The sequence below is a fragment of the Phodopus roborovskii genome, unplaced genomic scaffold (assembly GCF_943737965.1).
Source record: "Phodopus roborovskii unplaced genomic scaffold, PHOROB, whole genome shotgun sequence".
Classification (NCBI taxonomy): Eukaryota; Metazoa; Chordata; class Mammalia; order Rodentia; family Cricetidae; genus Phodopus; species Phodopus roborovskii.
This window is the reverse complement of record NW_026125640.1, coordinates 1,126,508-1,153,339: the sequence shown is the minus strand read 5'-3', so window position 1 is coordinate 1,153,339 and position 26,832 is coordinate 1,126,508. Positions and strand designations below refer to the sequence as shown.

Genomic DNA, 26,832 nt, shown 5'->3' with positions numbered 1-26,832 from the left:
TCCATGGTAATTTGATTTGGCCACCCTAGGAAACTAAGAGAAAAGGATGCATTGACCCAAATTGACTCAGCTGAAGACTAGAGAAAATGATGTAGTGTTTTATGTTAAATTGTTTGGGATATATAACAGGCCATGCAAGTGTATTTCCAACACAGAACTTGCAGCTTTTGTCAGAAGGCCACTCTCTGGCTAGCAGGCTGCTCTTCTCACTGTAAACATCAAAGAACTTGCCACTCCACTATGCCTGTTGTCACTCAGCAGTAACCAGTCCAGAAGGATGGAAACCTGCTCCTGTGCCTCCAAGTTGGGACAATTCTAAAGCATACCTTACACTCTAGAGCTTGCTTGTTGTATCAAGTTAAGCTTCTTTTTGTTGGACTGGACACATCAGGGTGCTAAGATGACCAAATCATGCTTGGTTCCCAAATGCTCTTGAAATTTTAGCATTTAATGTCTCTCATCTCCAGGAATACCTCAGGTCTAGAGAAACCAGGATGGTTGGTTCCCGCAAATGGTACCCTTCTTTGATTAGTTCCTTTCCCTGATCTTCTCTTACTAGTTTCCTGTAAGTTTCCTAAATCCCTACCAGGGATACTTTAGGAGGAAACTTAGCCTAAAACAGTGGTCAGGTTTGGTTTGGGTGAAATGTGCATGAGATACTCAAGGTCTGGGTGATTACTATTCAAAAACTTCAGCTAGTCATCTTTATGATGTAATTAAGGTTCTTGGTAGTTGATAAATAAGCATTAAATTCAAAAAGCAGAAGCAGAGAGAGAAAATTTGAAGTTCCCTATATTCAGGTCAGAATGAGCCACAAATATGACTATTGAGAAACAGCAAACTTTCCCCCTGGGGAGAGAGAAATCTCCCTTTTACCTCTACTATTGAAGCTTCTAGTTCTATATAGAGGCAACAACAATTACCATTTCCTTATATAGCAAGAGTTAAGAAATGAAAGAGTGGACTTCCCATACAGTCTATGAAAGTGTATAATCAGAATAGAAGACATGTAGGGATAGTTTTCACAGGCACATGAGACTCAGATTTAAAAATCCCAAAAGACCCCAGAGAGGAGGTTTGAAATTTTAAGCTGGATACCAGCAATATGCCCTTCACAGAAGACTGACTTTTCTTTCTTTAATTTTTTTTAATCAAATTGCTGTATTGGAGAGATTACAGTTCCATTTCCAAGCACTAAGGATCCTACATTGTCTGCTTTCCACTGTGTTTTTCAGCCTGTGTGGTGATAATACACAAAGATGTCAGTCATCATAATGACTAGTATTAGGGCATTCAAAGGCATAATTTGGATGTGCTTTTATCACAGACTAGAGGAATAAAAAGCATCAGCCAAGACTAGCTTCCTCTACAGAAATGGAAAATTGGGCTCTTAAGAAGCCAGATAGCCATTCAATAGAAATGTTAGTAATATACCTTAAATTGGGTGGCCTCAGCTGTGCTGTCCTTGATCAGAGGCTTGGGTAATAGCATCTAATCAACAAGGAAGTTCTTTCAGGGCAGAAAGCTTTCCTACCTTTGGAGTAGCTGCTTGAAGGTGCATCCCGAATTTTGCAGCACTCATCATGATGGAGTGCAGGATGTTGTTCCCATCCCCTATCCAGCTGAGGGTAAGGCCTTTGAGAGAGCCATAGTGTTCCTAAAAAAACAAGAGGTAAAGGAGATTAGCACTGGGGAGGAAACTCATTTTATGGAACAGTTAATAGAGTTAAGATAAAGGAAATAGTTTTTCACTCGCAATAAATGTGTCTTTTTGGAGTGTGTAAATTCTATTTTTGTATTAAATTAAAAAACACGAACATACAATCCAAAAGCAGAAGCTTAAATGTTCTAATAGCTTGATGAGAAGTCCATCCCCTAACTGGGTGGAGACCCTCTACTCAACCAAAAACCACTCTGAACAAGAGATGAGAGAGTACACAGACACCAAAGAACAAAACAACCATCCAACAAAGACAAACTCGGAAGTCAGCATCTAGACCTATAATCACTCCAAACCCAGATGCCTAGATGCCAGGATAACAAGAGAGCCAACAACAGCCAATGCAATACGTCACCACCATAAACCAGATATTCATTCCACTACAACAAACTCTGAATATTCCAACACAGCTAAAACATAAGAAAAGCACCTTAAATCCAACTTTATGAAGATGCTAGAGGTCCATAAAGAGGAAATGAACAAATTCTTTAACAGCATCAAGGGGAGGACAAACAAAATAAAATTGGAGGAAATGAATAAATCCTTTATTTAAAGAAATGACAAAAAGCAAACAGTTTAAGTAAATGAACAGAACTGTTTAACAGCTGAAAATGGCAATAGAAGCAATAAAACACACACACACACACACACACACACACACACACACACACACAAACTGAGGGAATTTTGGAAATTAAAAAGTCTTGGCAAATGAACAGGAGCTCTAGATCTAGCATCACCAATAGACCAAAAGAAATGGAAAAAAGAATATCAGGCTTTAAAGACAGGATAGAAGAAATCAATACCTAGGTCAAAGAAAATGTTAAATCTAAAACATTCTGGTAATTTGGGACACTGTGAAAAGACAAAACTAAGAATAATAGGAAGAGAAGAGGAGAATTCTGGCTCAAAGACACAAAAAAATTCTTCAACAAATCATAGAAGAAAATTTCCCTAGTCAAAAGAAGGAGATGCCTATAAAGGTACAAGAAGCATAGAGACCACTAAATAGAATGGACCAGAAAAGAAAGTCCCCTCAAAACACAACAAACAAAAATTGAATATACAGAAAAAAGAAAGAATATTTAAAAGCTGCAAGGGGAAAAGGCAGACCTATTAGAATTACACCCAAGTTTTCAATGGAGATACTAAAGTTCAGAAGATCCTGGACTGTAGATGGACATTGAGATATGTCATGCAGACCCTAAGAGGCCACACATGCCATCCCAGACTAATATACCAAGCAACATTTCAACATATGGAAATCAGTCAATGTAATACACCATATAAACAAACTGAAAGAAAAAACCAAAAGCACATCATCATCTTATTAGATGCTGAAAAGGAATTTGACAAAGTCCAACACCTCTTCGTGATAAAAGTCTTGGGCAGATTATGGATAAAAGGGACATACATAAACATAAGAAAGGTAATGTACTGCAAGATTATAGCCAACACCAAATTAAATGGAGAGAAACTCAAAACAACTTCACTGGAGTCAGGAACAATACAAGTCTGTCCACTCTTTCCATATAGTACCTGAAGTTCTAGCTAGAGCAATAAGAAAACTGAAGGAGAGCAAGGGGATACAAATTTAAAAGGAAGAAGTCAAAGTATTGCTATTCACAGATGATATGATAGTATACACAAGCAAGAGGAAAACAACTAGCAGGGAACTATTACAGCTTATACACTACTTCAGTGAAGTAGCCAAATACAAAATTAACTCAAAACATCAAAAGTCCTCTTATATACAAATGATAAATGGGCTGAGAAAAAATCAGGGAAACAACACACTTCACAACAGTCACAAATAGTATAAAATATCTTGGGGTAACTCTATCCAAGCAAATTAAAGAGTTGTATGAAAAAAAAAAAAAAACTTCAAGTCTTTTAAGAAAGCAATTAAGGTGACACTAGTAGAAGGGAAAAATAGTAATAAAAATAGCCACCCTACCAAAAGCAATCTACAGATTCAATGCAATTCCCATCAACATTTCAAAACAGTTCTTTATAGACCTTTATAGGTCAGTAATCAATGTCATATGGAAAAAAAACAAAAGACCCAGGATAGCTAAAACACTCTTGAACAATAAAAGAACTTCCAGAGGCATCACCATCCCTGATTTCTGACTCAACTACAGAGCTATATTAGTAAAAACAACATGGTTTTGGCATCAAAACAGATAGTTTGATCAAGTGAATTTAACTGAAGACCTAGATATAAATTCACACACCTATTAACACCTGATTTTTGATAAAGAATACAGAAATACACAACGAAAAGCAGAAAGCATCTTCAGCAAATGGTGCTGATCTAACTGGACACTGACATGCAAATTGATCTATATCTATCACCCCCACAAAACTCAAGTCCAAAGCAGGTCAAAGACCTCAACATAAAACCAGATACACTGACCCTAATAAAAGAGAAAGTGGGGAATACTCTTGAACACATTGGCACAAGAGACAACTTTCTGAACACAACACTGATACCACAAGCACTAAGAGCAACACTTAATAAATGGGACCTCATGAAACAGTAAAGCTCTGCAATAGGACAAGACAGCAGCCTACAAAATGGAAAAAGACTTTCACTGCCTCCACATCTGACAGAGGGCTAATATCATATGTATGTATATATGTATATGTATATTTTTTTCAAGAAACTAGAAATCAACAAATCATATAATTGCATTTCAAATGCACACATTTGGTTTCAGCTCAATCATTTCATTTTAAAACAATAAATAAATCCAAAGTAATTGCTTCAGCACCTTAGAATTTGACATAAGTGCTCTGAACATGGGACTTACTAGTAAAGATCTTTTCAAGCATGCATGGGGCCATAGATCCCATCTGTATCCCATCCCCAATACCAAAAAAGAAAAAAATTATGATAAAGTATTATAATGTACACATAATAATTGGTTTTCAGTTTTGTTTATTTAAGTTTAAAAATATGTATTTTATGGAGGTGATTGACACAGGACAACTTCCCCAGTTAGTTGTCTTTTTCCACCATGTGACTCCCAAGAATTGAACTTGGATAATGAGGATTGGTGACAAGTGCCTTTACTCATGGAGCCACTATACCAGCCCCAGTTTTTATTTGTCTTGAAATTTCTGTAGGCGTAAAATAGTTAAGTATTTGCAAAGATCATAAATGGAGGAAGACTAAGTAATTTAGAGATCATGGAACTACCACGTGGCTAACTTAGGATGTAAAGCCAGGTTCATCTCACTTACACTGCATGCTTTTTAGTCACCAAAACCCTATTTTGGTGTCACCTTGGTGAAAGCACTGCACAGGGACCAGCAGGAAACCCTATGATGAATAGAACAGCTCATCCCTGCCCCCAATGAGCTCATGATTTACCAGTGATAAAGTTCCAGGAAGAAACATGAATCCACCTAGTATCTATGTAAGGTTTCACAAAAAAAAAACAAAACAAAAAACAAACAAACAAACAAAAAAACAGCAACTACCCATCTGACTTCAGTATTTTGTTTTCTGTGTGGATCTCATTTTCATCTCTAAACAGCATTTCTTTGTATTTGATCTCTCATTTCAATCTTCCTAGCTTATTCAAATGAGAAGGAAGGTGAACATATCCAATTTGTCCTGTCTCCTCAAAATCATTCAGAAACACAGAACCCCTGATTGTTAAGATTCCAAGAGAAAAACACCGGGGTTGGGCTGTGTCTAAGTAAATAACATCAGTCTTAAAAGTTACTCAAGTTCCTGATGTGAAATGAAAGCACATGGCTGAATGAGACCGTTAACTCTATAACATCTACATATTCTTCACTCTATTTTTAATCTATTTTATAAAAAGACAGACAATGCTTCCCTCTTTCTATTACTAACCAATAATAGACCATCTCAAGCATCTGCACTGAACTCCCCTGATTTTCATTTCAAATGTACAAAGTCTGGTGAATGTCAGATCACTGTATTACTTACTTTCCACAGTGCTGGATTGCAATACCTGGCAAAAGCAACTTAAGGAAGGAATGAAGTCTTATTTTTGGCTCAAAGGCTAAAGGATACACTCTACCATTGTGAGAAAGTCAAAGCAGCCAGAGCTTGCAGCAGCTGGTCACATGGCATCCATAGTCAGAAAGGAGAGAGAAAGATGAGTAACAGTATTCAGCTCACTTCCTCCTTTATTTTCCACTTCAGGACCCCAGGTAATGGAATAGTGCTGCCCATAGTTAATGTGGCTCTTCCCACCTCAGTTGACCTAGTGTAGACAGTCCCTCACAGACAAATCTAGAGGTGTGTCTTCTGGGTGATTCTAGACCCTAGCTACCAAGTTGACAATCTTAAGTAGCAGATTCACTTAAGTAGTGTTAATTCTACATGTAATTGCAACCCTTGTTGCAATTGTTAAATGGAGCACAGAAAGCAAAGTGATTGAAAGAAGAGAAGATGTGAGGGGGGCTAGAAGGGGTATGGAAATGGGATTGAGATGAAAAGTGTCATACAATCTGTTTATAGCAATGCACTGACTGTTTTCTCTATCTATAGTACTCACATATATGCTATAATTATTTTTCAAGAGATTGAGAAGTGATTCATAATAATGATTCAACATCATTTAAATAAGTGGTTCCACTTGATGATAGTCAAGAATTATTTGCAATTTTTTTTCTGTTTTGAAAAGCACAGAAATACACCAACCTGGAGTGTGAGGTAGTCAGCCAGGATCTGGACAGGATGATACAAATCTGAGAGTCCGTTGACAATTGGAATGGATGCTTCCTTAGCCAGGATGTCCAGATCTGATTGTTTATACACTCGAGCTAACACTGCATCTGTCATGCTAGATAACACCCTGTGGTAAACCAAGAAGAGACATTCTAAGCATGTTTTGATTAATAAACCCTCCTTTAATACAATATCCTTAAATATATGAATGAGTACTAACAAATGAAAATGTGTGTTACAATATACCTATGAACATGACAGATTGAAAACTAACACTAAATATGTACTCATTATAGAAAACAGATGTTGTTCCATCCACATCCTATCCATCAGCCATGTTACATTTTTGTGGAGATAAGAAATCAATTTGATCCTCAAAACACAATAAGCTGTAATTGATAAATGCCAGTTTGTCAGTTTATCTGAGTTTAAAGGGAGAAGACCAAAAGGAAGACATTCAAAGAAATGTTAATGACCTAATATACTGCTAATTTTCTCTTACATTAGCCCACAGAGGGAATTTTTTTACTGCTTCTTTAAAATATAAAGTATCCATGTAGCAGCTGTGGAAACACACATGAACTGTATAGCAGACTATTCACTGACAGACTCTGGATGGCATACCTTTTACAACTGCAGCATGAAAGCCAAGGCCACCTTCTCCACAGGCTGTTCCCATTCGATGGCTTAGTTCAGTAGAGGGGAATGAAGCTGGGCTATTTAGTCTTTGCTTTGCTTTACCTACTTCTACCTATGTTTTCCTTACAGGTCAGTCCTGCATGCTGTTATGAAGGCTCTATCACAATCCCTTCAGGCTTTCTACCTCTTTTATCTTCCATGGGTATTTCCTCTAATAAATGTCTTGTATGGCTAATTCCATCTTGAAGTCTGCTTCATTGTGGGTCTGTACTAACTGCTCAAAATGAACTCTGGTGCTAATAAAATTCAAGTAAAGCATTCCCCCATGATCCCTTGCTTACAGCATCAAAGATTAAAAGATATACTTACATAAAAACATTTTCTAGGCATTTCGATTCTTTCAAATGTGAGTAGATTGTTCACAGCTATGATTCCTAGATTCTGTTGCTGATTTTTTTTTCTTGTCCCTCCAGGTCCCAGGTCTTTTTTGAATCAGTAAAGTTCCCCAAAACATCTATCTACAAAATATTTCCAACTCTCTGACTAGTAACTCAAAGGTATTTAAAATAAATAAGTATAATACATTGTTACCCTTCTCTAATAAAGCAGAGAACATTTGAAGATAAAGAGGTGTGGTGAGTAATCCTTAAAATCCATAAATTGAACTGCCTGAAATTCGCTTTATTGCTTTACTTCTCTTTTTTATCCTTTTTAATTTACATGTAAATTACATAAAAACAAGGTTGTCAGTCCCAGTTCTAGTACCCACCCATCCTTTCCTATCACCCCCTCCAAACCCCAGTCCATCACCTTTCTGTTCCCCAGGGAGGGTGAGGCCTTCCATGGGGTAGTCTTCAAAGTCTGTCACATCATTTGGGGCAGTGCCTAGGCCCTCCCCCATGTGTCTATGCTGAGAGAGTATCCCTCTATGTGGGATGGGCTCCCAAAATTCATTTGTACACTAGGGATAAATTCTGATCCATTACTAGAGGCCCCATAGACTGCCCAGTCTGCCTAACTAACACCCACACTCAGGGGGTCTGTGTCAGTTCAATGCTGGTTCCCCAACTGTCAGACTGGGGTGCATGAGCTCCCCCTTGTTCGGGTCAGCTGATTCTGTGGGTTTCTCCAGCCTGGTCTTGACCCCTTTGCTCATCACTTCTACCTCTCTGTAATTGGATTTTTCAAATTTTGTTATGGATGGGAGCTTTTCCATAGTAGGGCCTCAGGAGAGGAATCCAGAAATTTTGTACCTCTGAACTATGGAAGTACATTCTGTATTATAACATGAGATATGTGAATAAGAAGCCACTTTATAGTTTAGGCAATATCACTCTTCCCCAAGGCTCAGGGACCACTGCAGAGGACAGGATTGGAAAGATTGGGAGAACCAGTGGTTGGAGAATACCATAGTAAATTCGTGTCCTCTGGATACGACAGGGTCACTCATGAACTCACAAGAATTGTAGTTGTCTGTACAAGACCTGCCCATAATTAAAGCAATCAACATTCTACCATGAAGTAGGAAGGGGTTTATGAGCCCCTACCACTGAGGAGATAGGAACAGTTGATGGGTTCTGGGGGAGAAAGGGTTAATTTTCTTTAGTTGTGGTTTCTGGTAGCTTAAACCACACTCCAATGGATAGGCCTATATTGAGGGTAATATGGGCAATACAAAATGGATTCTGTGGATTATTATTTTTATAAGACAAAAGTTGTATGTTAGTTGGGAGGTGGGGTAGATTTTGGAGGATTAGAGGGAAGAATGGGAGTTATATAATCAAACATATTATATTAAATTCTTAAAGAATCAGTAAAATATTTTTAGAAAACACACATGGTGTCTGTTATCCTTTGGTGGTGTACTAAGACAAGGAATTTCAAATATTGCTCCACATGAAAATCACTCACTTTTGAATTTTTTGATGTTCTCTCTACATAGTATACATTATGTCAGAAAAGTCAGAATTTCAAGGGGATGCTACTTAGGGATCAATGGTATTTTTGTTTCTTTGTTTGTTGGTTGGTTGGTTGATTTAATTTCCAAGTACATGCCAATTTTAAATTAAAGCCAAAAACTAAAACTAGCACACTGTTCTTCATATCAGTATTGGTAGCACCTGGACCCTTAGCATCCACCCAGATTTACTGATGCATAATATTCAATGGAATTGGATCTTCATGCCCTAATTTGCAGACTAAAGTTTGAGGTTCTTATGAAAAGTGGAATCAAAGATAACATATTTTTAAAAATATCATTGATTCTTTTCTTAGAATCCTAACATGTTAGAGAAAAAAATCAAGAATTAAAAATGCTTCTGAGGTAAGAGCTTATAATAGATGGTAGAGAATACTTTCTGAGTCAGTTAAAATAAAAAGGTATCTCAAATCTTCTGAATGTAGAATGATTCACCAGTAAATATTTTCCAGTAAAGCCTCCTGCATTAGAACAACCAGATAACCACAGATCTGATAAGCTGAGACATTGTTGACCTGTAGTTTGTTGACTAGCAGAACTTTCTCCAAAAATACAGGATGATTTCTGAGTCCCTTAGGTGTTTCAGATTACCTTCCAAAGTTTAACAACCAAGGCATTGATACCAATGTTAAAATAATTTTATGTCTGTTTTTCCTTTCTTAGGAATCATAATACAAATCTTCCCAGTAGAATGCACATTTCTAATTCTACTATGGAAAAATAACTCAGTGAAAGCAGACAAATCAATAAGATCTAAATCATAACCAATGACTATGTCCATATTTAAAGATAATTAATTTTGTGGTACCTATAGCCCCATTAGAGAGATGCAGACATATATTTGAACTTATATAACATGTTTTAAACTTCTTTAAACATGCATGAGTTCCTACAGTGTATACAGATGCCTAGGTCTCATCTCCTAAATTTTCAACACCTCCTATTAACCCAACAGCTAATGATTCATAAATGAATGTGCTAATCTACTGAAGAGTCACAGCACCCATGATTTAATCACTCCAACAAAGTCTCAATTCTGAACATTTCTGCAATAGTGACAAAGCCATGAACCCGTGGGAGATATGTCAAATCCAAACCACAACAACCTCAGCGTGGAAGAGTAGCTAGGCATGGGGAGGAAATATGTGTGGTTTGAAGACATATGTGACTGAAATGGGAGGACAATAGTACTGGACATGGTTCTAGATTTAGAGTACACAAGTACTATGTAATGTATCTTGGGAAGATTATACTCTAGAAAATTCTCTGCACTCTATGATCACAAAGAACGTGGGAGTAGAATCTTGTGGTTACACAATAAACCAGCCTTCAGAAAGCAAAAATCAACATATGCAGTTTTGGAGAGGTATAAATTCATGAAATGTCTGCTAACATATGCTCTACAAGTTTGATACCACAATAAAGGAATGTAAAAATAAAAAAGCTGCCAGTAAGAACTCGGAGAGTAAATCAATAAAACACCATCACCAGCACTGAGGGGAAAAGTCAAGTATGGTGGTGCACACCTTGAGTACAGCACTCAGAAGGTTGAGATAAGAGGATTACCACCCATTCAAGGCAAGCCTTAGGTATACAGTAAGACATCCCCCCACCCCAAACACACACACAAATACACACACACACACATACACACAAAGCAGAAATAAATCTGCATTCTAATTCCTTATGCAGGGTACAAAGAAAGCTACCACTTGGGATAATCTCTTCATTAACATGCAGAATCCAGTATCAGAATGGAAGTTTGTCATGACAAAATGGTACCCTACACTTCAGGAATATGCATGTCTCACTATAGATCTATTACAGCTATTCAAATACTAGAAAGAACCTGATGTATTCTGGTAAAGTCCCTCTTGTGTTAAAAGAGCAAGAATGGGAAAACAGCATGATACAATAGACTGGAAGGATTAAGATTTTATACACACATTAAGTATTTTCATTTTAGGTCAGTCAGCTACCACAGTCAACAGTACAGAAACTGTTATTTTTTTTACCCCCTAGATTCCTGCAAGCATCTTTAGCACAAACAGTTTGGTCTTAGCATTATTCCATTAAAAAAAAAATGGAAAGAGACCCATTAGAGGACATTCAATTCAATGTCCTTGGCAGGATGAAATCAGAACAGGTCTGTAACATCACATTGTTGCCAGGAAGCAAGAGAGGCTTTTAAATGGCAAGGGCACAGCTAATGAGGAGGGAGTCAATTTAAAGGAGCTTCTATTTTCTATCTATAATTATTTATAGCAGTAAAAATTATTACATGAAACAAGTTCTATTTGTAAAAGGCAGTGGTACTTATAAGAAATGGATTAATAGGAAGAAAAGGAACAAACATAAAAGAGAACTATGACAGAGAATTGAACATTACCTCTGCATTTAAATTTATTTAAACAAGTATTTCAGATATATATTTTATGAGATTTTTGTTAAATATATTTTCTGAATATTAAGCACATAAATCTAATATTTTAAACCTGCATAATCCATAACAAGTTCCCATAATTTGTCAGTCAACTGGCCCTAGAAACAGTAGAAACTGTTCCAAAAATGGGGCTTGTCAGCATTTGTGGCCTTCTATAAAAGAGAAATAGCAGAGATGTCAGAACTTAACTAGCATCAGTTTTCATGGGACTTCCCATAGAAATGGGATAGAACTGTTATTCTAAAATAATGACTTAGTTTAACTGTCAATCTAAAGTTTCAGATTTATTTTCCTGTTTCTCTGAAGGGGAAATATTTTCATGACTTAACTAATTCTAACGCAATTCAAAGAAACAAGGTATATACTTTAACATATTGAGAGAGGACAAGAGTGGTATATTACAAGGCTGTGGCAAAGAGTAATGTCAGAAATAAAAAGCAAACTCCAGAATGAACATGAAATATAGTAATAATAACAAAAAAGAAATATAGTTATAAGGATCCTGTGGTAAACAGAATAATGGATTGCAAAGATGCCCATGTTCCAATCCTCAGAACCTTCATAAAATGGATTGAACAGAGATAGTCAAAGTAAGGATTTGGGGAGAAAAAATTTCTACTGGGTTGTACTTAAAAGAAGCTCAGATGTCGTTATAAGATAGAGAAAAGAGATGAGAAATGGAAGAAAATACAGTAGTAAGAGGTTTGGGGATGAGCTGAAGGGTGTGGGCAACCTCTGAAAGCTGGGAAGGGCAAGAATTCAAGTATTCCTTGGAACCTTCAGAAGGAAGGAACTTTTCTAAATTTCTGACCCCAAAATATTAAGTTTGTTTTTTAATTGCATAAGCCAAGACATTTGAGATATGTTAAAGAAGCAAAAAGAAACAAACATCCCCATGACAAAAGAGAAAACTATTGTGATAACAATATACATAGCCCAGTTGCCATGGAGTTCAATTCACCATGATCTCAGCAACCAGTCCTCACTAACCAATCAGAATCAAGATCAAGTGCTTAACAACCCACTTAAATTGTACCCCTGTGTTCCTGAGATTACTTTTTTCCTTTCCATCCTGGTCAGATTATTTAAACCCTGAGAGGATAAGAAAAGCACATACAGCCCAATATTGTTTAACTTCTAAGACTATGTTATCATCAAAATATAAGACTATGTTATATATCAAAATATCATCAAAATAAGCAATGTGATATTTTACGTGTACATTTTCCTTTGTAAAATGCTTAGAGCATTCAGAGAAATATGAAATATTAAGATGTGCTTTAAAATGTTGAAAGCATTTGATTGCAATCAATATTGAAATGTTTGAGATATGTGTTGTTTGCTTATTACATTTATTACACCTTTGATTGTATAAGCAATATGGATCTTTTTTTCTATTTGTAGTGCTAAGGATAGAACCCAGGACCTCATGCATGCTATACAAGTGCACTACCATTGAGTTATAAAGTCAGCACTTCCATACACATCTTTAAAGAAACACAAATTTGAATGCACATTAGAGTCACCAGGAGGGCTTGCAAAGCATCATCAGCTCTATTTCTCATTCAGAAGATCTGGTTTCAGATCCGAGAGTTTGCATTTCTAACAAGCTCCCAAGGGTTGCTTATGTTTTGCTTTGGTAACCAAATTTTGAAAGTAAGTGATTTACAGGAATGCATTCTGTATTCTACTGAAACGATTGGAAAATGTTTGAGAAATCCATGTGGTTAATAGATTGGACCATAAACAAAGGCTGGCCTAAGGAATATTGCAAAAAGGAACTATGTCAAAACTTTATTGAAAATACCATTTGGTCCCCCTTTAGCCACAAAAGGTGCAGGTCAGGTGGCATCCAATGATGTGGCTGTGATGTGGGTCAATTGGGAGAAGCAGTTTCCAGAATGTATTTTACATTAGAAACACTTGGGGGAACAAAAGATATTGAAAACACTTTTAGGTAATTAATACTCATAATTTTGTCTGTGGCACTGGTTTATTCATGCTTATAGTTGCTTGAAATAGAGAAATCGCTCTTTTTATGCTTCCATGCTAATAAAGATCATTCTAAAATATAAACAAACCCTCTCACTGAAAACAACGACAAGCTTGCAACTAGAGCTGGGGGCTTCATGCAGCTCTTTAGCCATGTAAAACCTCAGCATCTTAAGATCTTGATTGTTACAGATGAAAGGCTAGCAAGTTAAAAATACTTCTGACTCTGTGAAATTTTTTTTTCCTTTTGGTCTCTCTTCATTTCTACTGAATGGAAATTGAGTTTTGCTTGATTTGCAGTAAGTTCCTGCAAGTTTTTAAATGCTCTCAGGCCTCTGCCAACAATTACAGCAAAAACAGTTTTGGCAAAATCTGTATTTCCTATATTGAATATGTCCCTATACACACCATCATGCCATATGTAGTTAATAGCCAATATTGAAATTTCTCCACTTTAGATATAGCTTAAAATATTTATACATCCTATTTTCGTCTAGATCGTTGATATGGCAAACATCATGTGTTCCTCTCTGTTCAGTAAAAGGAATAGTTGAAGACTTTCAATGGAAAGATGGTAAAGGACAACCGATGTTAACTCTGACTCTATCTGGATAATGGCAGTAGGCATCATTGTCAATAATATCTTTGAGTGGTTTTTATCAAAAGGAGTTGTACTGTAATAATCAGAAAATAAATGTCTGCATGATTATAACAATAAAAAATTTAAAATGTTTATGAAAATTATAATTCAACAAAAGAAAAAATGTCTAGTTGTTGTAGTGGGTGCTTGCCTATAATACCAGAATGAAATATGCTGAGGCTGTAAATTTACTGAAAGTTCAAAGCCAATCTGGTTTACATATTGATTTCAAGTCTATCAACTGATATATCCCAAAACTATGTCTCAAAGATGGAGGGGCAGGCTAGGGATATAACCCAGTGACAGGGCACTCACTTAGCACATGCAAGGCCTCCTCATGGCATAAAAAAATTTTCTCTCAAATATGATCTTAAAAATAAGTGAAAGAGCTGGGTGTTAGAGGTGCACACCTTTAATCCCATCACTTGGGAGACAGAGGCAGGCAGATCTCTGTGAGTTCGAAGCCAGAGCGAGTTCCAGGGCAGGCTCCAAAGCAATACAGAGAAACCCTGTCTCAAAAAACAAAAAAACAAAAAACAAAAACAAACAAATAAACAAAAAGAATGAAAGTAGCATAAAGCCCCTTACATTAATAGCTAACTCTTGGTCCTGTTAAAGAAATGAGAATATTCTAGAATGTTTTGTCATCAATGATGGATGGGGCTTGTTTCAAAATGAGCCAACTGGGAATACATCACATTTTCCAAATATGGGACAATATGTACATCCATCAGGATAACAAATGTTATTCAACAGTTTGTTGAAACTTTCAAATATACTAAAATCCCTGAGTTTATAAATATGTTAAATTAGAAGAATATTAAGAATTATAAGCCGGGTGGTGCTGCTGCACACCTCTAATTTCAGTACTCAGGAGGCAGAGGCAGGTGGGTCTATAGTTTGAGGCCTGTCTGGTCTACAGAATGAGTTCCAAGACAGCCAGGGCTGCACAGAGAAACTCTGTCTAGAAAACAAGAACAAATAAAAAAAAGTATTATAATAAAAACCAAGCTAAACTACATGAAAATGGAAGAAGGTTGTTCAGTATGTCAAGAGTGCCCTGGGGCTGGAAAGGTGGTGCAGTGGTTAAGAGCACTTGCTCATGCAGAGGACCTGGGTTTGATTCAGAGCACCCAGTGTGGCTCACAACCATTTATAATGGGATCAGATGCCTTCATCTGGTGTGCATAAAATACAGTAGATCTTAAAAAAATAATGATGACACCAAAAAGGAATGCCATAATGACTATCATACCCATGCAGGACAGTGATCATTGAAAGGATGGTATGAAAGATACTTGCCAAGTGTGGCTGATCTAAATCAATCTTTTCCAGAGCACAGTATCTGCTGTTCTTTGGTATGTTTTTCTTTTACTTGACTGTAAACTTATTTGGGAATTAACTTAAACACCCTTACAACCAAACAAAACCGAATAGTCAAGTCTCCCGTGGTCCACTGAAGGTCTGGTACAGAGTTTGTGGGATTAAGTGAACACACTTTTAAAAACACAGGTCATGTTTTAAGGCACATATTAAGAGACAATGTGGGTGTTTATCGCTTATCAAAATCTTTAAAAGTTCAGCTTCTAAAATTTTTGCTCAGGGTTCAAAAACAAGGAACTACAAATAAGCAAAGGAACTAAAATCTGAGGGAAAAGGGAATTGACTCTCACACAATTGCTTCTCTGCATGTTCATTATTCTTCTTCTGATCTCTGATCTCTCTCTCTTTCTGTTTCTGTGTTTCTCTCTCTCTCTCTCTCTCTCTCTCTCTCTCTCTCTCTCTCTCTCTCGTGTGTGTGTGTGTGTGTGTGTGTGTGTGTGTGTGTGTGTGCGGTGTATGTGTGTGCATGTTTCTTTGTCTCTCAAATTCTCTGTTTTTCTCTCTAACTCTCTCCAGTTCTTGGGGGGTATATATACATTTGCAACAGTGACTCTTTTTTACAACACAATATGAGGCTTGAGTTCCTCAGGGTCAGCAAGGCTGATAAGATTTACACACAGGGTCATGAACTAAAGCTGCTAGGAGAAACTTTTAGCATCAGTTACTTAGGGCTGTAGGTCAAAGAGAGAGTCTAAGTTTAATTTGCACAAGAAACAAAACCTGGTGCCTTCCAGTGCTCTGGCCTCAGTGGCAGCACTGGTCTTCAAGAAAGTTGACTTTTCCCGGAGGATGAGCAAATGAGCTGATTACCTTTGTCTTTATCTTCTCAGGGGAAACAGGAGGGAGCAGTAAATCTCTGAGCTAGAATCTTGAGTTAATACAACAAGAAGTTTGAGAATCTTTTAGTGCAGGGTTAGTTTAGGTTATCACTTCTCTACCTACCAGTGAGGTAAAGACAAGGGCATGCTTATTTTTTCTATCCATCTAGGCAACTATGAAATTACAACTTTGAGTGTGTAGTAATTCTGTGTCCTTGGATGTCTGAGAATGTCTTAGATGGGATCCTTTTGCTTGGGCCCTAAACACTGACCAAATACCTGTTAATAAAATAAAGGTAATTGCAGGAAGGTATATCTCTGCGATTACAATGGAGAGGGGAACAAGGACCTGATAGTTCTTCCACATAGCTAAGGAATATATTCAGTAAACTAGGACCTGTTAATGGAGAACAGGGATTTACACATAGCTAGGGAGTATAACCAGTAAACTCCCAATGCATGGGAGAAATTTGTTCCCAGTAAATGATCAGACAGTGCTAAACTGTGGGAAGTAAATCTCAAGTTTGTTACAGAAAGGAATAAGCTACAGAAAGAACCTACATCAAGACACTGTCAATTCATTCATGAGATACAGCTTTGTACTGGTTTCATCTATCAGGAGAATTCTTAATTCTTTTGAATTATCTCATGATATGTTGGCTGTATAATTACTGCGTGACCTTGTGGCTTTAGCAGATGTTGATGAGATAGACAATCACACAGCAGTTTTCATGCCCTCAAGAAATTGATGAGGAATATCTACACTGGTATATGAAAAGCAGCCGCAAGGTGCCTGAGAAGACAGAAAGAGGTGGAGACATCAAAGACTGCTCAGGGCACAATTTCCTGGAGATTTGCTGATGTTAAAGTGAAGGGGAAAGACTTGAGGAGGAACAGGGAAGGTGCTCTTAAATGTCACCAGGGCAAAGTGACTTTCAGTCAAGCTGTGTGTGATCACATACTGACATAGTCTAACTTAAAAAAAAATCATCCATATTCCAATACCTAAGATGCCAGGGTTTGCTTATATAGTTTCATAACACTGGTTGCATGGTTTTTGTATATTTATCTAAAGGCAAGAATCATATAGGGGATAATCAGGATGGCCAAAGATTATGATGTTCACAGTAAGGTAAAGATAAATCCCTATGAGGTTATAAAAGCCAAAAGCCAAAAGCAAATGTAGGTTTAGTCTCATAGGGTTCTGCAATTCATACCTCCTCTGGTCCCTATCCTACTTTCACCTAGACTGTGTACCTTCTGAACTCCAGTGAATTACCAATGACAAATACTACTTGAAAAGCTGAGCAGGAAACAGTGGGAGGAAATTTGGTTGTATATAGTGACAACAGTGAGAACTTTGTAATCAATTTCAATGTGAACATTTCCTTTCTTCCTTTCTTTTTAATTCCAAAACAGTCTAAGGCCCTACAGAGGACACAGTCAGTCTCTCTAGTGTAAAATGATCAATACTCTCTAATGAATATGTTCCAGGACAGAAAATACCTCAACCCTCTAGCATCTCTAACCAGGTTAAAATAAGCTTGGCCCCTTTGCACTGTCTTAATAAAGATTGATAAAGAAACAAAAAATATATAGCTTCAGGAAACATAATCTTGTCAAATGGATTGGTATTGAAAGACTAGGGATGAATTCAATTGCCATATTTATTTCATTATGAAATTACCTCCAATGATCAGATTGTCTTGGTTTAGATGTTAGATTCTGAGTCTGAGGACTCCAGTGGGAGGGGGGCATTTAAGGTGTAACCGTATTTGGAATGACCTCCTCACAATGTACCCTAGGAATTTCAGGGTGGAGTCTGTGCAAGCTGTCCAGGAAACCACAGAAATGACTGGAGTTGAGTCATAGAGTGTCCTGAGATTGAGTTAAACCATAACTTGCGTAAATCAACATTACATGAACTTCTTCTGTACCCAGGTCCTTTACAACATGAACCCATTATTCTTCATGAAACTCATGAAATATTATTTTCCTTTTACAATTCAGAAAACTAGGAATCAGAAATAACTGAACCAACCCATAAGGGCTAGTATGTGGGAAAGCTGTGAATTGAATTCAAAACTGGCCCTGCTTCAAATTCCTTGATCATGACCCTACACTGTGGTTTCTTTAAAAGAATACAGCATGATTCAAGCCTGAAGATATTGGCTTTTGTGACCATTTAACCAAGGCTATACAACTGTCTTGGACATGTCATATAGGTCATAGTAATTTATTAGCATCTAATTAGGCACCTATCTATTGTTGGGGGTAAATTTGAAAATGTTTTACCAAAAGCCTAAGAAATTTCACCTTTCTGATATTAATGATGCTAACATAAATATTAATGAAAATAAGTCTATCCTTTTACAATATTCTTTTCAATAAGATGATGATTTGCTCCTTTCAACTGTTTCTCATGCTCAAATCCCTCCCTGAAGTTTACTGTTTGAAGTATCAGCATGGTACTGATAAGAAAATCTTCCATTCTGCTATAAGGATAAATGTATATGTGGCCAAAGTGGTTTCACTGGTAGCCCTTCAAAATATCTGTACATGCAGAAACTCGGAGCATGCTTGCAAGTAGTGTCTTTGAAGACTAAATTAGTTAAGATGAATGCTATTAACGTAAAAGAAATCCTAAAGTCAATGGATACTGCTCCTCAACACAAATTCAACTCTCCTCCTCCTACTTTTCCTTATCCTCCTTCTGGTGTGTGTGTGTGTGTGTGTGTGTGTGTGTGTGTGTGTGTGTGTGTGTGTGTGGTCACAAGGGTGGGGGTGGACCTGGACAGACTAGAAAGTGTGATCTGGGTGCATTCTGGGAAATTCCCAAATAATCAACAAAAAAATTATTTTGATATGTAGGGGAATGCCATCCAGTTGGGGTCATGTAGATCTGACAGGATATGTGAAGTAGGGACTAGGGCGTCTCTCCTGTCTCTAGATTAAGGCAGTTATCCCTCCATGGGGGATGTGTTCGCAAAGTCCTTTTGTGCACCAGGGATACATCCTGGCTCCACTGTCTGAGGTCTCTTAGACTGCTCAGACCTTCTGGCTGAGACCCATATTCAGGGGGGCCTGAGTCAGTCCCATGCTGGCTTCTCAGCTATCAGTCTAGTGGCCCTTAGCTCCTCCTTGTTCAGGTAAGCTGTCTCTATGTGTTTCTGCCGCATGGTCTTGTCCTCTCCATCTGCATCTAGGTTCTAGTTCGACTCAGTGTTTATGTATGGGTGTTTGATCCTGTTTTCAACAGGCATTAGTTGAGGGCTCCATGGAGAAGTTAGTTGTTGATCTCACTCTCAGGAAGGGCATTTATGATAGCCTTTCCACGGAAGCTCAAATTGTTAGTTGGGAGCAGTCTTGTAGTTCTCTAGACCTTTCTTTGTGTTCAATTTTATCTTCAAACCAATATTGGCTCCCTCTTTTATGTTCTCTCTCTCTGTCTCTGTCTCTCTCTCTTTTCCTATCTTCTATTCCTAACCAGGCTCAATCTTCCTGGTCGCACATGTTTTCCTTTCCTCCCCCTCATTTTCTCCTACTTCTCTCTCCATTCGCTGCCCCCCCACTTCACCTGAGCTCTGGGGGACTTGTCCCTTCCCAGTTCTGTGAGGGACTTTATATGAATCTCTTAGAATACACCTTGTATCCTAGTTCCTCTGGTGATGTGAATTATAGGCTGGTGATCCTTTGCTCTAGGTCTAAAATCCATATATGAGTGAGTACATACTGTGTTCCTCTTTTTGTGACTGGGTTACCTCATTCAGGATGGTTTCTTCAAGTGCCATCCACTTGCCTGCATTCCACTAAATATGGAATTGGGGTGGGGGGGATGGGAGGGGAGGGTGGTTAGAGTGTATGTGAGAGGGCAGAGAGGGTAAAAGGGAGGGAAGGAGGGAGGGAGGGAGGGAGAGGGAACTGGGATTGACATGTAAAATAATAAATTAAATTTAAAAAAATGCTTTGACTCCAAAATTTAAGTTGAAGGACAAGTTACTGGGGAAAAGGATTTCTATTTTGTTTCAACAGAAAATGAAAAGATGTGGATTCCTTCCAGACTAATGTGGTTTGATCACGCCAGACCTCCTGAAACAGAGTACAAGGTGATCCTACATTCAAAACAGCTGGACAAAGCAGCCTTACAGACTACAGCCAGGATTTCTGAATCTTCTTCGAATCCCCCATGACAGCGCCCCTTACCAGCAGGAAGTAGTTTGGAAAGAACAATGCCCAGATTCCCAAATATTGTGTATAAATGTTTGTTTTCATTTAATTGGACTTTGTTATATAAAATAAAATAAAATAAATTAATAAAAATATTATTTTGAAAAAAGAGGAGAAGATAAAGAGAAACACACAGAGGAAAAAGAGCTGAATAGAAAATGAAGGCTGACTTAGAAGTGATGTGATGCACCTTCAAGCCAAGAAATATGAAGAACTTTTAGGAGAAAGCAGAAAGGAAACCAAGATGCTAGTGACACATGAATATGGGTTTCTACCCTCTAGAATTATGAAAGAATAAAGAAGGCCATTTTCTAACTTTATGACAATTTGTTATGGTAGCTGCAGAAACCTAATATAGTGATTCGTGCTGGCTTTCTTAGTGTCCCATCAGCAGAAGAACACTTTAGCAATCACTACCATAAGTAAATTACATCTTCAGTGAGAGCTATTAGAGTAGAACTAAACTATTTGTTTTTCATATTGAGCCTTTCGCACATAGGACTTTTGAAGCCATATCACTAAGTACTGTATTAAAATGAAAATGACTGTGAAGCCATTATACACCTTTCAGTAGCACGCTCAGAACATTAGCATGAACAACTGTCATTATGGAAGAAACACAAAGCCTTAGTAGTAGAGAGATAATGCCCTACTATTGTAGCTGAGTTACATCTGACTTTAAAATTCCAAAGAATCAGTGACTGGAATCATAGTTAAGTGTCACTCCTGGTATGACACCTAAAAGTACAATCTCAGAGCAAGGAACAAAATTCAACTCTTAACCCCAGTAGAACACCAGAGAATCTGAAAATACCTTCAAATCTGAAGCAAATTTCAGGGAGCGTCCACAAGTTTGTTTTGTGTTTTCTGATACATTAAGTAGTGGAAGAGAGTTGCAAATAAGGAGTTTGAGAAAGGCACGGAAGCAGTGGGACAGATTTTGTTCTGTTAGATTCCAGTCCTTCAATGATCCATGCTCCATTAAGGAAATGACAAAGTTTAAGACTGTCCTTGCATGGTATAGTATAAATTCAAGTTCTCTGATCAGTTTTTAAATTGAGTGATGCTTGATAACTGAGAACCTATCCCTTTATCCGTGAACATCTGAAAGGGAGCCTGTCTATCCTCTAGGAGATGCTTTGAAAAAGAAATACAATAGGGGACAATTGTTTAGAAAATTATTAGGAAGATCTTGATGGTGTCATTGTTTATGACCAAACTTCCTCGGACTATTTCCTGGGTAGCAAGGTTGAAAAGCATAGTTGTGTAGGAAAGAACCATGTAGCAGTCTTGAAAAGGTTATCCTTTGAAATGACCCACTCACAAGGGTGAACCTGGGATGGCATCTTCAAATGTAGCATTTAGGAGACCAGACCCCAATAAAAACCCTGGAATCTGTTTTTCTGTTTTTTGTTTGTTTTGTTTTGTTTTCCTGAGGGAATAATTAAATGTGTTCATGTGAAAAGTCTCCAGAAAAAAAAACCACACACACACACACACACCTTGGGAACTGTTTTGATGAGTGATTTAAGTACATCCTGACTTCACTCAGTGAAGACTTAGAAACTTGTGGCTAGTCTGGTCCACATTTCACCCCATATGTCTTTTCCTTTTGTAATTTTTTTTCAGTGTTGGGATGCAACTCATTGCCTTGCACATGCTAGGCAAATGCTGGTTCACTGAGTTGTACCCTCAGTCTTCATCTTGTGATTTTTCTTGTAGTTTTCAATTGCCATAAATCTTGATCAAGAAGCAACTGAACCCACCTAATGAATCAGTGAACCTGTATATGGTGTTAAGAATGTTCAGCATAGCAGCTTCTCCCCAATATCACTGGACAGGTTAATCTCAGATTCTCTCTCTCTCTCTCTCTCTCTCTCTCTCTCTCTCTCTCTCTCTCATGCTCTCTCTCTCATTCTCTCTCTCATTCTCTCTCTCTCTCTCTCTCTCTGTGTGTGTGTGTGTGTGTGTGTGTGCGCTTCAGCACAAGGTTTCTATGTGTAACAGTCCTAGTTGTCCCAGAACTGACTTTATACACCAGGCTGGCCTGGAACTCACAGAGATCCATTTTCCCCTGCCTCCTGAGTGCTGGGATTAAAGGTGTGTGCCACCACCGCCCAGCACTCATTGTCTTTCTTAATTTACCTACCTTCAGATTAGCCAGTATTCAACTAAGGCTTAGCTAAGGAGAATTTATCCTCAATATGTTGTATGATAAACAGGTTATATTATTACAAATCAAGAAGAAAAATAGAATATTTGTTCATTAATTGTAAAATCATCATTGGCATATTTTTCTACTAATCTCTAAGATCTTGCTTGATACTAAATATAAAATTTTAATGTGGGAAAACAAGTCAGAAGAACTTTTCTTTAAGAAAAGAAAAAAAGTATTTGCAAAGCAGGTATCTGAGTACAAGGGTCAGATGCAGAATATTTAAGGAATTCCTACAACTCAATACCAAAACAAACCCTAATTTTAAAAATGCACAAAGCATGTGAGTTGACACTTCTGCAAAGAAGCTATACACTGGCCAACATATATTATGAAAACATGTTCACTATGATCCTAAGGGAAAGGCAAAGCAAAGCCACACTGAGCTAGCACTTCACACCTATTAGAATGGATGGCATCCAAAAGATAAAAGGTAAGTGGAGGTAAAGGTATGGGACACAGCAAAGCCTTGTATACTGGGTGAGAATGTAAATAGGTATTGGACTTAGGGAAAGGAATAAGGAGTGTCCTTCAAATATTAAAAATGGAATTATCTATCATTTGGCACTAACAATTCTTGGCGTTTACTCAAAATAATTGAAATAAAGACCTAAAAGACCTTTGTATTTTCACATTTTTGGCATCATTAGCCACAAGAATTGAGATGTGGAAACCATTAGATAAACATATAGCTGGAAAATTAAAATGCAGTATATACACACAATGGAATGTCACTCAGCTCTCAAAGAAGGAAATCCTGCCACTTGCAAAAGTACAGCTATTCCTAGAAGACATCATGTCCAATGAAATAGACCAGCCACAAAAGGCCATATGGTGCAATTCCCACTTATATGATATATCTGAAAAATTTAAACTCATAGAAGTAAGGAACAGCATGGTGCTTTCTAAGGAGTTAAGGAAATATGGACATGCAAAAAACTCAGAGTTGCTATTCAATAGGCCTAAATAGCTTGATATAAAAAATGGATGAGTAAGCTTCAGGGACATTCCATATACTGTACTCTGAGATGTTTAGGTAGTCAGTACCTGAGTAAGGAAATGTCTATGCCACTAGCAAATCACCCTGCCTTGTCTTCAACCTAGCACACCGTCCAATCTGATCTGCTATTCATGCTTGTTTATTTGTTTAATATAGAATTGTGCATATCCCCACTCCAACAAAGATCTTGTTTGACCTAATCAGCATTTGATTCTCAATCCTAAAACAAGGTTTAATAGAAAAACCAGACATTTAACAATTGTTTTTGAATAACTAAAAAATTCAATCATTTGAAATAACATGTTATATTTTGGAAATTGCGTGTAACAGCCATCAAGAAATCAGCCAGTTTTGCTTTTATCTCCCATCTTTTGGTGGTTGCATCTATTGAATCTCCACCCAGTTTCATCTTCCACCAACTTTTTATTGTTCCAAGCCCCCAAAGCAGTCAGACAGGTAGATTGGAAAAGCAGTGCCATCAATCAGTGTCAGATGTGCACTGTTCTCTTGACTAGAAAGGGCAAGCACTGTCATTCAACCACCACACAATGCCTTTGCATCTTCCAAAGTGAAACTTCTACAAAAAGCAAAGGATCCAATCGCTAAGGGTTGTTTGGTGTATATTGCAGAGTAGATGTCATTAAGATTCACTTCCCTCCTCCTGTTCAATTGCCTCTGTGGATTTCTCTTGTCTTTTTCAATTTGAATTTATTGAATTTCTGAACCTCAGCATATCTTGTTTGTCAGATATTTGACAGATTAAGCAGTGATAGGATACAGAGAAGATAGTCAAATGTCTACAATAACTGCTACTCTTTTCTGACGCCTCCATCTCCCAGCCCAACTTCTTATATTGGAGTACACAAACTCTCTGTTTTACCCTAATTGCGTCTGCCCTTGAGGTATGGTCTTCCACTATTCTCCCATTGGGAACCCATGGAATTCAATTTTTAAACCACTGAGTTAATAAAACTTCTCCAGATCTCAATGTCACCCAAGGTTCTTATCTCCATTAGCTGTAGATTATATGTGCTTGAAGGTTCAACCTTTAATGCAATATACCCAATAGTTAAACTATTCCTTCTTCCAAGGGCAAACACATACACATATACTTAATTAACAACAAATATGAAATAATTTAGCTACCATTATTTTTCATCTTTTATAATCAATTATCATGAAATCATGTGGATCTCGTATTATCTATTCCTTTATTTACTGTGACTTCATTAATAGATCACTGTGCAATAGCCTAGATTTCGCACACAGCTTCCCAAACCTTCTCTCTCTCTCTCTCTTTCTGTTTCACTCACTGAATCACACACACACACACACACACACACGTGATGTATGCACATTTTCATGTGTATACATTCACACATGTGTGGAGACCAGAAGTTGACCTTGGTGTCTTATTGCTTGTGCTCTATTGTATTTATTTGATAAGGGTATCTCACTAAACCTGAAGCTCATTGATTCAGCTAGGCTGATTGGGTGTCTGCCTAAAGAACTACAAGGATCTACCTGTCTTCATTGCCCACCAGCGCTGGAGTTAAAGTTTCATGCCACAGTACCTTGCTTTACTGTGGATACTGAGAATTAAAGCTTGAGTCCTCATGCTTGCACAGCAGGCACTTTGCTGAACAAGCCTTCTCCCTAGCCCTCAAAATCTCTCAAAGTGACTTCAGTTGCTCTTATATCATCATTATAGTCCTTCAAACTATCTTAAACTTACCTGGGGGGGAAATTTGTGAGGGGCAGGAATTTTAACAAGTTTACCAATTCCCAAACTAGGTTTTAAAAGACTTGTCATTAATCTTCTTACCTTCCATTTCTACTGTAATCCAAATTACATCTGTTCACATATGTACAGATGCTTACATTGGAACACACTTCAGTTTAGTGATCACACTTAATATGTTATACATTACATGCATTTGGTAATTGGTGAGAAGGATCAGGTAAAGACATTGCTGCCAAGTCTGATGACCTGATTTCAGTCTTAAGAATCTACGTTATGGAAGCAGAGAACCAATTCCCACAAGTTGTTTCCTGATTTCAACATGCACAAATGTATGCTGTCTCTCTCTCTCTCACACACACACACACAGAGAGAGAGAGAGAGAGAGAGAGAGAGAGAGAGAGAGAGAGAGCTCCACACAAATAAAAGAAACAACATCATCTTCTAAAAACTAAAAACCCAAAGGATCCTAACTTCTTCATCTCACAGAGGAGACAGTGGTTTGAATTAACAAAGCAGACCTGACTGTTAACCTTTACAATATCTGAATCTAAAGCTGGCTCTTGGAATAACATATGGAACTTCATTTGGGGGAGTTTTCACCATTTTCAGGAAATTATAACTGTGCCTTAAATGTTTTCTATAAACAATATGGCTTGAAATAAACACATACTTTCTGTTGGCGGGAACAGGAATTTGAATGGAATGTGCTAATGTGACTAGTCTTCATCAAAAACTGTGAGCGGCCTCTTGTCAATATTTCACACACTGTCACTTGTCATCCCATGCATTAGGTATATCTTGTGTGGCTCCATCAGAAGAGTTTTAGAAGCTTGTATCTAGTATCTCCTGAACTCTAATTCATGCGTCCTTTCCATTTGGTATCTTATCATTACAATAAATCATGACAATGAGTATGACTGTGTAAAGTCCTATGAGGGCTAATATAGTGACTCACCAAACCTCAGCATCGTCTTGGAGAGCTCCAACATGCCAGTTCAATATTGTCTATAATTTGCTTCTTTGCATGGAATAGAAGCAGCATCGGTAGGTAATAAAAACTTGGAAACTCAGACTCAGCATCTAACTTTCATTACTTCTGTGTATCCTGGCTTCTTCATGGGCTAATAATACATACTTTGTAAAAATTTTACGGTGATAACAAAGAAGACTGTGATAAACATACTTTAAGAAGTGACTATTATTTTTATTTAATCTTTTAGGTTGGCTTTGATGATCAGAAATAATTATATGGATCCAATTTTACCCTTATTCCACCATATAAAACAATAGAAGTTACTGTATGAACTAAAAAGGGCACA

The 26,832-nt window shown here is 37.5% G+C and overlaps 1 protein-coding gene across 1 annotated transcript in view; it reads right to left on the bottom strand.

Annotated features, from left to right (window-relative positions):
- Nucleotides 1-26,832, bottom strand: part of Otc (ornithine transcarbamylase) — a 63,024-nt gene that overhangs the window by 13,812 nt on the left and 22,380 nt on the right. Inside the window, exons 5-6 of the mRNA XM_051177933.1 lie at nt 6,408-6,561; nt 1,535-1,657 (exon numbers count right to left, since the gene is read on the bottom strand). Coding sequence (XP_051033890.1) covers nt 1,535-1,657; nt 6,408-6,561 — 277 coding nt within the window. The remainder of the gene's footprint in view (nt 1-1,534; nt 1,658-6,407; nt 6,562-26,832) is intronic.